Here is a 15,607-nt window from a genome sequence, read left to right on the forward strand (position 1 = left end):
ATGAATATAGTTTTTTGAAACCTTCATGAAGTGATGAAAAATCTTTTTCTCCATGTGACTAAGAGGGCTTTGGCCTCATTGAGCTTCATGGCAGGTCTTAGAAATGATAATGAAGTAGAAGCTTTCAGATTCATTGGTTTCAAATTGGATGTTTGGGCTCTTTTGGTTCAACAATACATATACGTTGATACACACACATGCACACACATCATTACCTTATTTCTGAATTACAACTCTTTAAATTTTGAAAAACAAATTGATAAAGTTGTGTTCTTAGCAAAAATCAGACATCTTTTTCACTTTAATCTAGAAATGTCAGCCACACTTAAAAAGTCCTGGTAAAACTCTGATGGTAGATCTAACAGTAGCCTTTAAGACATTACTGTTATCAGTTATGCGCCCCATTCCTTTAAATGAGGTTATCACCTGTAGCAGAAGGGAACACATATTTTTATTTCCACAAGAACATGTCATTGTCCAATGTATCACCTTAAGGCACTAGTGAAGATGGTTTACATAAACATACCAGGCTGAACAAGTCAGATAAGAGCCAAGTGAATGTTTCCCTCTGCTACGGCTACTACAGGAGCAAGGCCGATGGCCAGGAGCTGTGATGTCTTAAACAACTGTAGCTGGATCAACCAAAACTCACCTTTCAGAACCCTCATGCTGAAGGCTCCAAGATTAAACAACCAAAACAATTCAAGTAGGACCAATTTTCTCGCTTGAACTTCTGTAACTGACCAGGCTCAAAATGCTGCTGCTCTTCATCATCCAAAACATCAAATTGTAAGTTGAACCACAAGTAAGTAGATGATCACATCAGAACTTGGCATACGTATTCCCTTTAAACTCAGAGCTCTTCTGACGCACCTTCCTCATTTCTCTTGACAAATGAATACTGATGTTTTAGTAGTTATAACAACATGTTGACATCTTATCTAAAAACACCTTCAAAGTTTTCTCTTCCTAAATGGTAAGGTGATTGCAAACAGAGTTACAGATTACTCCAGATTTCTTCGTAATTCCAGTGAATCTTCACGGCGATCCTCAGAACTAGATTTCATCATTACTGTTATGCTTCTATGAGATTTCAGGATCTAGGACAAAAAAACTGGCCCAAGTATATGAAAATACCAGTTTGAACTAGGTTGTAAAAGATACAAGTACACAGTACAACCATCTTCATCGAGCATAATGAAAAAACTCCATTGAATGAGCACAAAAACTTCTTAAGTTGCCATGGTAGCTGCAGAAATCTGAAAGCTGACATACACCACTGGGTTTCAAGGGCTTTGTAAGATCTTGAACTCACTTTGAACTATATGAGAATAATCACAGAGTCAGAGGTGAACACAGAGTAATTACCCTCAGAAAACTGATGTCTTCGTATCTTTTCTTTTACAGTCAAGTACATGCAAGTTTGCATACATCTACTTCGTTGTCTTGAGACCCAAGACCCCTTAGGGTTTTGACGAACAGATGAACTTAGGAACTTTTACAATATCCATTCAAATATACTTTGTATCCTTCGGTATCCAGACTTCATCCACTTCATTCCATATATAGCAGAATTTCTTTTTTTTATCAAAATCTAGGACTTTGCCAAAATACCAGGCTAAAGGTGTTTTTTTTTTTTTCAAATCCTGCAGATGTACATTCAAAGTTTGCCACAATTCTGGGCAGATAGGCTCACAAGCTCTTGAGACCAATAGAGTGTGATCAGCATCTTTTTTCTTCACTCTTTGTAACAGTCTTCATAACAAAAGGAATATGTTTTAAGCTTTCTGACTATATTAGAGATGAAGTATCCAAGCTTGTTGTTTTCAGATTCTTTTCTCTTTAGTAACATTATCCACTCCTCCCCCTCTTCCCTCAGAATGTAGATACATCCAAAATATATCTACATTTTGTTCAATTCTTGGAAAAAAACTACGACAGTTCAGAGCATAGTCTGACCCTAGTTATTCTCTTACGTATAAATCCTTTTGGCTCGGCAAACATAGATGTTCTCTTTAAATTGCAACATGCTCAACAAAAGACAATACCTTGGTACTCAAAGCAAGATTGGAAGCTACCTATTCTAAAAAATCGTAGATATGTTCTATCTAGTTAAATGGGTCACTGTGGTGCAAGAAAAAAAGCATTATAGGAACCACTAATTTGAAATGGAAAAAAAGATTAGCTGGATTTCCAAGCGATTATCCTCACCTGTTCTCTTATGAACAGTATTCCTGGAGACCTGGATGGCCTTCATCTTTGGAAATATCTGTGTATCAAAATGATGAGTACTTTCAGATTTAGAAATTCATCAACTACTGTGGAACCTTTGTTGCAAAAAAACCATTGCACTGGAATAACCACGGATAATTTCAGATGCATTTCTGCTGAAGCCACGAGTCAATAATGGTTTGAAGAATATCCATCCTGAAAACGGGTATGCTTGGAAGCAGGGAAAGTGTTAGGGATAGCAGCTGCATGAGGGGAGCTGTACTAAAGAAGTATCTCCGTTCTTCTGTTTAACCTGAAATCTTTCCAAAGCAGCAGCCAGAACACCTTTAGTGCTGAAGTCTCTGATGTGAATGCTTTCTTGCAAACCTGATGATTGTTTAAATCCCAGACAAATAAGTATAATAGGATGATAGCTTAAAAACTTCTAGAACTGCTTGTCCTAGCAGACTGAAATGGGCCTTTTGTAACTAGCTGTGAAAATGTAACAAGTCTAAATAATAACCACATGCATGGTTGCTAAGCTTCATTTTAGCAGAATGGTAACACTTTGCTCTGTTAATACTGTTTGGCAGACTAAAATACAGAGTTTTCTGAATGATCTTGAAGACATAACAGATCAATTATCACTTTCCCATTTATACCTTGTAAGGGATTCATTTCATATCCAGGATGGTTAAACGTGAATGTACTCCTCTTCAGAACTACAAAGATGCTGAATTCTGGCTGAACCATTTTTGATGACTCCAGTACAAACTTTCTTTTTTAAAGCACAGAAATATTTTAAAGCCCTAATACTCTTCAGCGATTACTGCAATATGCCTACGCCATTTGAATTACCACTTGAATTATTTAATTCAACAATTAATAAATTTAAAGCAAATATACCAGTCCTAAGCAGTTAACTACTTATTTTTCAAACCTTCCATTTTTTTAACAACATCAGAGACAAGTCAGCCAGAGGCCAATTACTAGCTTACTTTATTTAAGCTAACAGTTAAGATTAGGAATTTTCAATAGGTAACATACAACTATGCATATAAATACCAACTCAGTGTTTACTGACAGCTGTTCTCTTTTCTTAGATATTTTTCACAGATTTCTTCAAAGCTGTCCCAGCGTCCTGTCCCCACAACCAAAAGTGTTCTGAAGACCACAGGAATCAAAACATTCTGGGTACAAGGAAGGTTTAAAATTACTCCAATAGTACTGATGGATGACCTATCAATGGAGTGAGGGCAAATACCCATTCTTACCTTTCTGCTCCTTCATGAACATTCAACATTACTGACCATGAGAGTTTGCCCTCATCCGACCTCCCTGCAAAGCCATATAGCAACAAAGAATTGAGGAACCAATGAGAACTCTCCACATCAGCAGAAGAGACTCCTAGAGTACACCCTGCTCCCCTTGAAAGAGAGACTCAGCAAATACAGGTCAAAAATCTTATTCTCACTGGTTGCTCCCATACAGAAGAAACTAAGAATGTGAAGTCATGAATCTGGTATAGGAAGCTTTATAAACAGAACATAATTTCAAAGTCTCTGAAGAAGAGACCACAGCTTCCAGTTGCTGCAGTTCAGAGGAAGGGATTTCTGAGAATCTGAACACAAACAGCTGCTGACTTTTATTAATCTGTTAAAAAGACTTTATCAAATTTCTGGACACTGCAAAAAAGAAAGCCCATCAGGAGGGATGTCCAAAGTCATTCAGAACAAAACACAAAAAAAGACTACGAAGTCCCTGACATCTCTTAGAGTGTTGCAGACTTCAGAATCTTCATTCTGGTAAAGTTTTGCTTGTTTTCTTAAATATAACAATGATGTAATCAGCATAACTGGAGAATGAAGTATGATCGTACATTTTTTTTACTTAAGGATGCCTAGTAACACATTTCCTGTTAACTATACTAATACAAAAGATATTTAAAAGGAAATAACAAGAATTGAACAGAAGAAATGTATAACCAAGTATCTACACTTATTTAGAGATTGGAAGCTGTAACTTAACCTCCCTGAATTTAATATTGCATTTACAAACAATATGATTTTAATTTATTTATGAGATAGATTTTTCTGACACAAATGTTAGGTTTTATCCATGTGGTTGCTTTATGAAGAATTAGAATTTTGTAAACTCTATTGTTAAAATATCTTAGCAAAACCTGAAGTGCAATTACTTTGAAATACCTAATGAAGCACCTAATTTCACAAGAAAAAAGGAAAACACTAATAGCAGACTTAATGAAAAATAACTATTTTATGTATCACTTACAAATTAACATATCCAATTAGTTTTTAATTCATTTCTATAGATAATAAATTTTAGAAATAAGCAATGACTTTGAAATCTTTCTTCCAGATGTGGATTTTATTCTGACATCATACTCTGCACTCAAAAATATCTTCAATTCACTAGATCCGGTAACATTTATACTGCATGAAATGAAAAAAAGTCTGTCTTCTTAGGTTGATGTCAGAGTGAAGTTGGTGACTATAAACTATAGAAATGCTGGTCCTAAACTCTTAATAAGGTATATTAATTATACATGCCATTTCTTTATCAAGATTTAAATCCATTATAGAGAAGTGACTGTCCCAGAACAAAATTCATTACTGAGTAATATAAATCCTCCCATCTACCTAACAACTACAATTGAGGGCGTATGCTACATGCAAGTTATATTAAATTTTCTAATCCTAGGTTACACTAAGATTAAAAAACCAGACTTCTTACCAAACTGCTAGCTTTTAGTAACTTTTTACTAAAATATTACTTATATTGTAAGTAAATGCTTACAAGGACAGGTTTCTGTACTACCCTATGTAAACCCCAACCTGAGAAAAATGAGGGAATTTACATGTTACACAAGAGCACCAAACTGAAGTAAATGCCATTAAAATATATATGCCTCTACTTTTTTTTTTTTTTAATGTGCTTTTCATTCAATTTCCATTTCATTCTTTACAAAAAATAAAGTATTTTTTCCTAGATAGATGGAAACATTGCAATATTGCATTGCAATTTCTCTAGAGGCATTTCTTCCCCTTACTTTTCTTGAAACATGTCTGAACACACACACACAAATCTCTCATCTACAGGAACCGGCAGTTGCAAAACTGGTATTTCTTCAGAAAGATACATGAGATGTCAGCTTCATCCATTATGTCACACTATGAAATGCAGACCTAACAAAATACACAAAATATACGACACCTAATTCTCACACTGTCCTACAACACAGTCACACAATCATTTGTATTTTACACTGTCTCATTTCATCTTCTGGTATTAGTCACCTTAATCTTCTGCAAGATTACTATACAAATGACAACACTTACAGCTCTATTTTTAAGGAAATAAAACCCCTATAAAATATTTTTGGAACTGAATGCTAATATACTGGTTATAATTGAACATTCTGTCATTTCATTAATCGGCTTCATAAAATAAGATGTAAACAAACTGTTCATTCTTAATAGTGTTCTATTAGTTTCCTCTTTGGGGAACTTTTGGGGGAGATGGGTAATGGGAAGAAAGGGAGAGGAGCTGGATAAGAACTTGAAAGGTAAGAGAAAAAGGTTACTTACCTATAACTGTAGTTTTGAGAGTTTTTCTCCGGCAGATTCACACTCTTGGGTTGTGTGTCTCTGCTGCTATGGGCTTGGAATGAACTAAAAATGAAGGGCCCACAGCAGGCATCCAAATGCCCCCTAACTGATCCAATTATTGGAAATAAAGTTATTACAGATTCAATTCCTCCCAATTCAAAGAATCCACAGTAAGATTCCAAAGAAATGAGTAAAATGGATCCTCAGAGGTAAAATATATAGGGAAAATAACACAGATACGAGTAGGTTTGTTTCATTTAAAAAATGCTTCTAATGCTTTTAAGTTAAAAAAAAATGTATTAGCCTCCCAATGAAACTGTTAGTGATTAATGATTTCATTACTTTTCTCACAAACTCCAGAGAATGGTGCCTTTTACAAGTAAAAGTAGAACTTCTTAATCTGTTAAGATAGGTGCATTATATAAAAGTGTCTTTGAAGCAGCCTTTATCTAACAGTGAACATACAATATTATGTATGGAAGAGCTCAAATTAAAACTTAGCAAATCTGAATAAAATAAAATACTACAGAAATTCGAAAAAGAGTCTTTGAAAAAAGATGGGTTACTTTCTGGTTTTTGGTTTTGGTTTGTTTTTTTTTTAAAGTAGTTTTCAAGGTTACCTTCCCCTTTTCCCTTTCTAGAGGACTCAGAGCTCATTTTAATATTTGCAATATTTCTGATTCACAGTATTTGGGGTTTTTAGCAAAATATGAAAGGTCTTGAGGTATAAAGTGTGAACCTGAAAATTAATTCAGTAGCAGTTCTAAGTTGTGAAGAAAAAGAAGAACTTAATGTAATTTTCTAGGAAGACGTTAGACTCAAAGTGACTGACTAGTTTCAAGCTACTTGACTATACACAGAAATAACCCACTTGGGTTATCTGAACAATGAACAGTGGGAAAGCACAAGTTAATGTGAAGAACTGAGGTTACTAATAAAATTTCTCTATCAATATCCTCCCCAATCCCAACCAAGGAAAAAAAGATTCCTGAGAAGAACAGAAATTCCTGGGACATAATTTTCTAAAACTCAACAGGATTTCCTAAACTTCCTTGGAGTAGTCAACTTCAGAATGTGAACAAAGCACAACTCCAGTTAAGTGAACAAACCAGGTTCAGAATATGGACCTCTACTTGTTTCAAAAGTATTCAACAGCACAAAGAAGTACAGGAAATACGACTACTGATGGTGATTAGAAGAAAAGAAAGAGTGCAAGAAACTTCATTGCCTTTCTAAATGTATGACATCAGCAAAGTATCACAATGCACCTAAACCAGGGATGGTTCATTTGTTGTGATTGTTGTGGAAAAAGATAATCTCTTTCTGCATCAGCCCTTCCAAATCACCTTTTTTTTCCAACTCAGATAATCTGAGTCTTGATGAAAAATAGCTGGATCTATTTGTAATTAGATACATCTTTTCCAAAGAGAAGATACCTAGTATTGATTAACAACTCGTATCTGATGAGTATATAGATGCCATTGTGAGAGGGGCAATAGGAACTGAAGACCTGAGCATGTCATGGTCCATGGATTTATTTACTTGTTCTGTGGGTATTAAACATAATAGATGCATTAGAATGTAACTTCTGGTGCCAAGTGCCTTGATCTTCACAATTTCCAACTATTCCTTTCATTAACAAAAAGAGACAAATACTTGCAAAATTAATCAATACAGAGAGACTCCCTTGACGGAAAAAGCAGGAAGAAGAGATGGACTCTTGTCCTTTCACGCAGAGCACAAGAGCGAAACCAACTTTTTTGAACTTTGCATGTCTCTATCATGATGAAAAGACCATATAATCCGCTTAATCCAAGATCCAAATGGATCAAAAGGATAGAATTATAAAAACAGAGCTCTAAAAAGTACTCAGATACTGGACAAAAGGTCTGTGTTAAAAAATCACTTCTTATGCATACCTGATATGCATTAGATCAAATCTTCAAGATTTTGCTTTAGTGATTTTTGCACTAAGAATTCCTTTTTCAAAAAGCAAAAGCATGATGATCAGGTTCCAATAAGAGACACTGCTTTTCAAAGAAGGCGGCAATTCTGAAAAACCTTGTGTTGGTTCCACCTCTGAAACAGAGACTGCCTCCCACTTTGAGAGACTTTGTTTGGTGGACCCTAAATATTTTAATAGTTTTGTTAGAATTAATGACTTATTACAGAAAGTACTATAATTACCAAAGGGCTCCAATCTCCATTTCCCACATGTACCAAACATTATAAAACAACCTCAGCATTAACAAAAAAAAATGCTCCCCCAGCAAATCTCCACCTCTCCTCTGGAAAAAACAGTTCCACCACACTACTGGTTCCAAGCCTGTGAAAGAACATGGAGTATCTGAAAGAACATGGAATACCCAACCAAAGCCTTACAGTTAGAAAGAAAGTAACTGAAAACCTTTGAGGAAGCATAGCACTACAGCCATTTAATGTCTAAAAAAAAAGACAGAAGAGACCAGTAACCTATCAAAACCTGTGAGTACAATTCTACTCAAATTATGCAAGACAACAATGTGTGCTTACACAGAAAGTGTAGTGTTACTGTAATATGCATTCGCGTGCCTAGACTACAAAAGCAGAAAACATTGTTTCATGCAGATTTCGGTATACGCTAGCATCTTCAGTAAGTTCTCTAGAGGGAAGCTGGCTATTATAAAACATCAGCTAGCATTATACATTCCCATTCTAATTAGACTGAATACTTGCTACAGTCACACAATTTTCTTCACATAATGTGACCTGAAGTTACAGTGTACGTACTAAAATGCACAAATGCCAGGCTTTTGCATAAATACTCTAAGCAACTTCACAAAAATGAATGACATATTTAGGAGTTATTGGATAGATTTCTAACAGACATATTCCCCTAGGAACAACAGAGGAAGCTTCCTCCTGCAGTCACACCAAACTGAACAGCTATTACTAGAACAATCCCAGTGTGCCTCAACTTGTAAACACAATATAAACTTACAAGCAATGCAAAAGCATTACCAAAAAATAAACCCCCTATTTTTCCAAGGTAACAGCTTTTCAGGAAATCTGTCACAAGACTGCTAAAAATCCTTCTACTCAATACTATTCATTCACGGCTGAAATCTCAGCAGCTGAAGTGAAAAGAGCTGCTGTCTAGCAACATACCACTGGTGAATAAATGGTGATCATTTGTCTCTATATAAGGTAGGAAATCCTGCACCTGACTAATAGCAATTGCAGGAACACAGGAAGAACTCAGACCTCCCAGAAGATGCAGTTAGAAAGGTAGCATGAGGTTGGAATCATTTGGGAAGGTGCTTACTGAGAAGTGGTGAAGGGGAGAGATCACTCCTTCCCCCAAAAGAAAGAAATCAGAGTCAGCCTGTGGCTATGTAATTATGGCAAACAAACTTTAGAACTAATGCTCAACATTTCCTGAAAGCCAGAACAAAAGAGAAAGTGTGTTTTAGTCTTGCTTTAAGTGCATTTTTCCAGATGCTTCTCATCTAAAATGTGCTGAGATTCTACCTGAAGTGTGCGGATAAAAAGTAGCTTTTATAGTACGAGGAGACAAACCACAAGCTCCTGATGAATAAATTTAAAATTAGTAGAAGAGATTTAAGCAAAGAGGCAAATTCCCCATTTCACTAAATTAAAGCTAAAGGTGAGCACTCCTTTAAGGTGAGCACACATTTTCTCCATATATTCACATTCAACATTTCCTAAAAAGACTTAATTTAGTCACTAAACAAGAAACATCTGAGAACTTAAACCTTTTAGTAACTGCAAAAAACACGTTTGCAAACAGACACACAACTCCCTCTCTCCTCCTCTCCCCCCACCCTAGCATCTTTAAAAACAGAAAGAAAAAATAGGGAGAAAATTTGTGCTCTCAGTGCTCGTTAAACACCCAAGCTGTACGTAAATTCAGCTGCATCCATACAAGTATGCCCAGAATTGACAATTTTCAACTATGAACTTCCAAAATCAGAATTTGTATCACTTTGTGAGATTTTTCTTGGGAGTGTCTAATAAATTAGTATTATACTGTATAAGATTTTTCCTCAGAAGTTAAACACAGTGCAGAGGAACTTTCTGAAAAATACTTATGTTAACCTATTACTATCTAATTCATAAAATACATCTTATCTTCAAGATTTACATGTGGACTTTGCATCTGGTTTTGGGATTTCTGAGACCTTCAAAGCAGTTAACAACAGAGTAAATACAACAAAACAAGCCAAAGAGGATAGATTCAATTAAATCAGTTAAGACAACCAGTACAGCTACTGAAGTTAAAACATTTCAAAAGCTTATCTGGTTCTGTGCTAGAGACCATACAGGTATATGGTAGTTCTCTAAAGTTTGTAATGCCTACATAATAATGAATATCCAGCTGAATAAACATTGGAGACAAGATAGTAGTGTATCTTACCAAATCATTACACTGCCTTTAAAAGAATAGATGGGATTTTAATCTAATACCTCCTTCACATTAGGTTCAAATGTGTAGATGAATAGAAATGGGATAAAAGAGCTTTCCTGTATTTTCATAAATTAGGCAACATGAGTAGTTAATAATTCAACTACCAAAACTTACTACAAATTTTGACTTATGGTACTGCTGGGATTTTAGAAACTATAAACAACATCAATTGTACTTCATTCAGTCTCATGATTCAAAATAAGAGTAACTTAAAAAGAATTTTGAAACAAGAACTTCACTTTCCATACATTAAGACCCCAAATAAAGAACACCAGATATTAAAAATATGCATATATGATAGGTTACAGTTCATTGTTAGAGGGGAATGGAGATGAATGTCACAGAAGAACCTACACTGAGTAAACAGAATTGAACTATGTGACAATGACAAGAAGTTTTTTAAATATATATATATATGGGGTTTATATGCATATATATATATATTTTTATATAATATATAGTGTATACACACACACAATCCTTTTACCTTTATCTTGCACTTCTTTTGAAAATCGCTCCCTTTCAATAGCTGATTCGCGTTCTATCCGCTCAATTTCAGCCAATGCATCCAACTCTACTTCATCATATGACGTTATAGTTCCTTGTTGCGAAACCTGTTGCTGTGTCTGTACCACAGGAGTTTGAGGTTGTTTTGCAGCAACTGAAGTGTTCTGTTGTAAAACAGGCACTTGTTGTGCCTGTAGGAAAGCTGTCTGTTCGTGCTGCGGCAAACACTGAGCAGCGTTTAGTGGGCGGTTAACATCCTGTGGAGTAACGGGTGTTTTAGAAGTCTGTCCTGGGTACTGCACATTAAAAGGAATATCACCCTCTGACACACTGCTGTTTTCCAAACCAGAAAGCATATCATCCTGCTGGTCCATATCCGAAGATCTTACACGAGAGAGTCTTAATGTAAGCTTAGTGGAGTCCTTGGAAGGAGAACTAATGATATCATACATTGCAGCTTTTTCAGTCTGGTCTTTTTCATCCTTGCCTAACTTCATTTTCTTTTGTTTCTTTTGCTTTCTTTCTGGAGAATCTAACAATATGTCTGGGGGAACATCTCTAGGTGATGAATAAGGTGGAGGCTGAGACTGTTGGATTAAAGGTTGTCTTGATCCTAGAATAATAATTCAGAAAAACTGAACAGTTATGTTGTTTCATGTTTATATAAAAACACACTAAATATAACCTACATAATTTTAATGTGTATTTCTACATATATCTGTGTTCACAAAGGTCTAAATAAGATTTGTAGGAAGCACATCATTCCTTGATCAAGATGTAATCTAGATAGTTGCAGTGTATTTCCTAGGAATTTTAGCAGTCCACTGCAGGTAGACAAGGGATCATTTCAGAGAAGATGGAATGAAAAAACCCACCACCAAAAAAGAATAAATAAAAATAGTACCTGCAGGTTCAGAATATCAACTATTAGAAAATGGTCAATGAAAGCAAGCTGACTACAGAAAAAGGAAAGATCAAAAAGACTCATAATAAGGTCCAGTGATGAAGACTTAATGATCAGTGCATAAGCATTAGCTATTTCAGCCACACATTTTAATTTACAAAAAACACCAAACCCAAAACCAAAACATACACAACTTCCTTAACTTTGATTCTAACAGTTTGTTTTTTACTTTTTTATTTTTATTTTATTTTAAGTAAAGTAATACCAACCTCCCCCCTCTTGTTATTATCCAGATAACACTAATTGTCTCAAGGTATTTTTCCTGCCTTATGTCTCCTTCGCCCCCCCCCTCCTTTTTTTTAATGTATGAAGTTTTACTTCTACATGCACTTATTCCAGACTTCAAGTGTATCTAGAGAATTTTAAAAAGAGGACATTTTTAATTAAAAGCATTGTCCAATTAATCACATTCAAAGTTTTTGTTCCTCAAATTAAACTAGCTCCCCATAACTGTTAGCCCAGTAAAAACTTTTTCAACCTGTCCTAATTATAATTTTGACCTGTAATTTTTGGCTTAAAAAGCAATACTGGATGGAGGGGAAGCCTTTTGGCTAGACCAATAGGGTCAGCCTCTTCTTGTTAAAGCAAACATTTATCAGATTTATTAATCCCTTAGGGAATGCTGGTCTTCAGAAAGCAGTGACTGAGATTATTATTAGTCATTCTGATGACTAATATGATGAGATTATTATCAGTCATTCATTATCATACCCACCATTATAGGTCAGTACATCTAACAATAATAAAAAACTAACTGGAATACAGGTTCCCATGTGCTTCCTTCAAGAAACACTACTAAACAAGAAAGCAGCTTTATTCTGCAGCTATAATTTCTACTAGATATTTTAAGAAATATTAAAAATCATTAAGTAAGGTACTGACCTGTAGAAGAAAATAAAATGGATACTTCTAGAAAAATTTAAATTCACAGGAAAGGTGTGCCTTTACTGATGACTTCTTTGCACACACTGCTATATTTATTTTCTCTCACTAGTACATTCTGTGAGAATACTTCTGTATATTGAAAGCAGGTTATGAAATGGGTTTATCTTACCCCTTCTTGACCATTGGCAACAACTCTATACTCTGCCAATAACATCCACAATGTTGGGAAGTCCTATTTTGACTCATCCCAGTTCTCAAGATCTTTCCACTATGCTGCTTCCCCTCCTCAAATTAGATACCACACTCAACTACCAGTACTGAATTCCTGGCTACACCCTGAAAATCTCTCTCTTGCTTTTTACCAAAAATTCCTATTCTTGTGATGCTCCCCCTAGTACTGTCTCTTTTGGTAATTTAAAAGATTGTCTTAGTGTAATGTGTAGCAGAAATCATTAGCTACTGATTTATTTTATGGTAATTACTACCATTCAGGACAAGCTGCATTTTTACTTCTACAAATATTACAGGCAGCTCAAAACTTTTCAAAGAGATCTTACTGACATCTTACTCCTGAATTATCTCTTAAATGAATACTTCTGAAGTTGCAACAATTGAACATTTACTGTTTTTCACAGTTACACTTCAAATAGAGGACAGAGATTTGATTCTCCCTTGTCCTAAATTTTTAAGTAAATACAACAAGATTGTTCTGATTTGATATTAATTTGGTATTTGACATGATGAAAAACAATACTGCAGACACAGTATTATCTTTGGGTAGACTTGAGGAGGTCAGAAGGATTTCAGTGCACTCCACAGAATCCAGTAAATGAAGAAACAAAAGCAAAAGGTTTTCCCTCTCCTAGGCAGCACTACGAATAGATATCTGAAAGTATCCTTCTCCTGAAAGAAATTCCTGAAAGTTTGACAGTAAGGCCTATAAGCTCCACTGCAAGAGCACACGTCCTGGCAGTAACTTCACATATTTATGAGACATCCAATGATGGTTAAGCCTCTGGCAACAAGGAGGCTTAGAAGCTACAATGCTTATGTACTGACATGAAAAGGAATTGAAAAAGATGAAGTGTTCTGAAACAGTTTCACTCCACTGCAGACATTAGCAGTTTTGAACAGGTATTACACGCTGAATATATACCACATTCTGTTGGATGCTTAGACATCAGACAAAACATCACCCATTCTATGGACAGAATTTTGCCTATTACTGTTGAAGTCAGTCTGTAATATTTCCTATGGGAGAAGGCTTGAGCCATTATATGTCTGAAAATAAAGTTCTTACAAGACTTCTTAATAACAGAAGAAATGTTTTTGTAGAAAGAATACACAGACACACAGTTATGATCTGTTTGCTGAACCAGTTGAGATTCCAAGATCAGTAAGTTTTGTTCTACCAAATACTGTCAATGTAGCAATTAATATGATGATCTTCAGAAATGATCTTTGGGAATGAACGGAATTGCAGCAGCTTTTCAGTCTAAATCTAAGGCTGTCCAGTAGTTCAGGAGGGAAAAATCTGACTTTCTGTAGTTCATCTTCCATAGCATCAGTGAAAACTTCATGTAATCACTCTTTATATGGCAGGGATATGTAAAACTTGTGCGATAAAAAAAAATCTCCACTGATTTGGGAAGGTCATTGTATCATCACTGAACAGCAAATATTGATGGTCAATCAGATAACACCAAATGCAGCTGAGAAGCAGGTAACATCAATAGCAACTGAGACCTCTACAGAGAAGAAATACACCCATCAACAGTACCTCCACAGTCTCTCAGTCATCCTGACCACCCATAATAATCCTGGGACTGGTTCTCTATATTAATTAGTTTTCCTACTGATTCCAAGTGGTAGATGGTAACGAATAAGGAAGAAGTCTTATCAACTGCTGTAGCAACTTTTAAACAATTTTTTTCTGTGACTCTTGACTGATTTCTTATCAAATCCTTTATAATGCAAGTAACTATGAAATGCATTACACTGACAGTGACTTAGCCTTCTTAGAAATGTAGTTTCAAAACCAGTTCTTGTTTGTTTACTGAATTTCACTCACTCATTGTGCATCAGTAACTTCAGTAGCAAACAAATAAGCTTCTTTCCAGGAGACTGCAGACATCACTGACATCTCCATCTTACGGTGTCTGTCTACAAACTTTCTAATCACACCACAGCAGTCGCATCTAACTTAAGCATTCATGATACTTTCTCTGATGATTTCTAAGCCTCTTCAGAGTAAAGGCTGCTTGCTTTTCAAAGCTGATGCACCAAATTCACACCACTGATCACTTTCTTTTTTGTGATCCACATGGTTAAAACCCAGCTATTAAGGTTACAGGGAACTTAAGATTCACATATTTTACAGAATTTTAAAGAATTATTAGTTTTCCAGTTGCACAGTAACTTCCAAAGTTACTCAAACTTCCAAAGGGTTACTCAAAACCGTATGTTCATATTTCTTTGACTCCCCTGCAGATAAATGTTCCCAGATACTGGCAGAAAGTATTTCACCCATCCTACATCTTCTTTTGCCAGAAGCATCGTTACCTATGCATGAAAGCTGGCAAAAACCTGCTAGCGAACAAATGAAGACTCATGTCTAATACTTGGTTCATAGTACATCGGGGAGAAACTTCAGGAACATTCAAGTGCTGCACCTTTTTAAATCCAGAGCAACCTGATCCTTGAGACTCCAGGAAAATTATTTAAGTGGGTACCAAACTGTTGTACAAATCTGGAAACAGCATTCCAGACTTACTGAAAAAGTGTCTGGAAAGAGACGCTTTAAGAAATTCATTGTGCTACTTGTGGATTATTAGACTTCACATCTGAGTAATTACACTGTAAATAAGTTCTTAAAGGCAGAAGCTGGAGAAGGAGAAAAGAATCAGAGCATCCATACTGCATTCATACTGATGTCTATCTGTC

General features: G+C 35.5%; 1 protein-coding gene across 1 annotated transcript in view; it reads right to left on the minus strand.

Annotated features, from left to right (window-relative positions):
- The window catches only part of LOC104407530 (nipped-B-like protein), a gene marked incomplete at its 3' end in the record, with an annotated part of 65,207 nt that overhangs the window by 28,606 nt on the left and 20,994 nt on the right, over positions 1 to 15,607 (minus strand). Inside the window, exon 8 of the mRNA XM_010016840.1 lies at positions 10,796 to 11,428. Coding sequence (XP_010015142.1) covers positions 10,796 to 11,428 — 633 coding nt within the window. The remainder of the gene's footprint in view (positions 1 to 10,795; positions 11,429 to 15,607) is intronic.

The sequence above is a fragment of the Nestor notabilis genome, unplaced genomic scaffold, assembly GCF_000696875.1.
Source record: "Nestor notabilis isolate BGI_N333 unplaced genomic scaffold, ASM69687v1 scaffold11276, whole genome shotgun sequence".
Taxonomy (NCBI): domain Eukaryota; kingdom Metazoa; phylum Chordata; class Aves; order Psittaciformes; family Psittacidae; genus Nestor; species Nestor notabilis.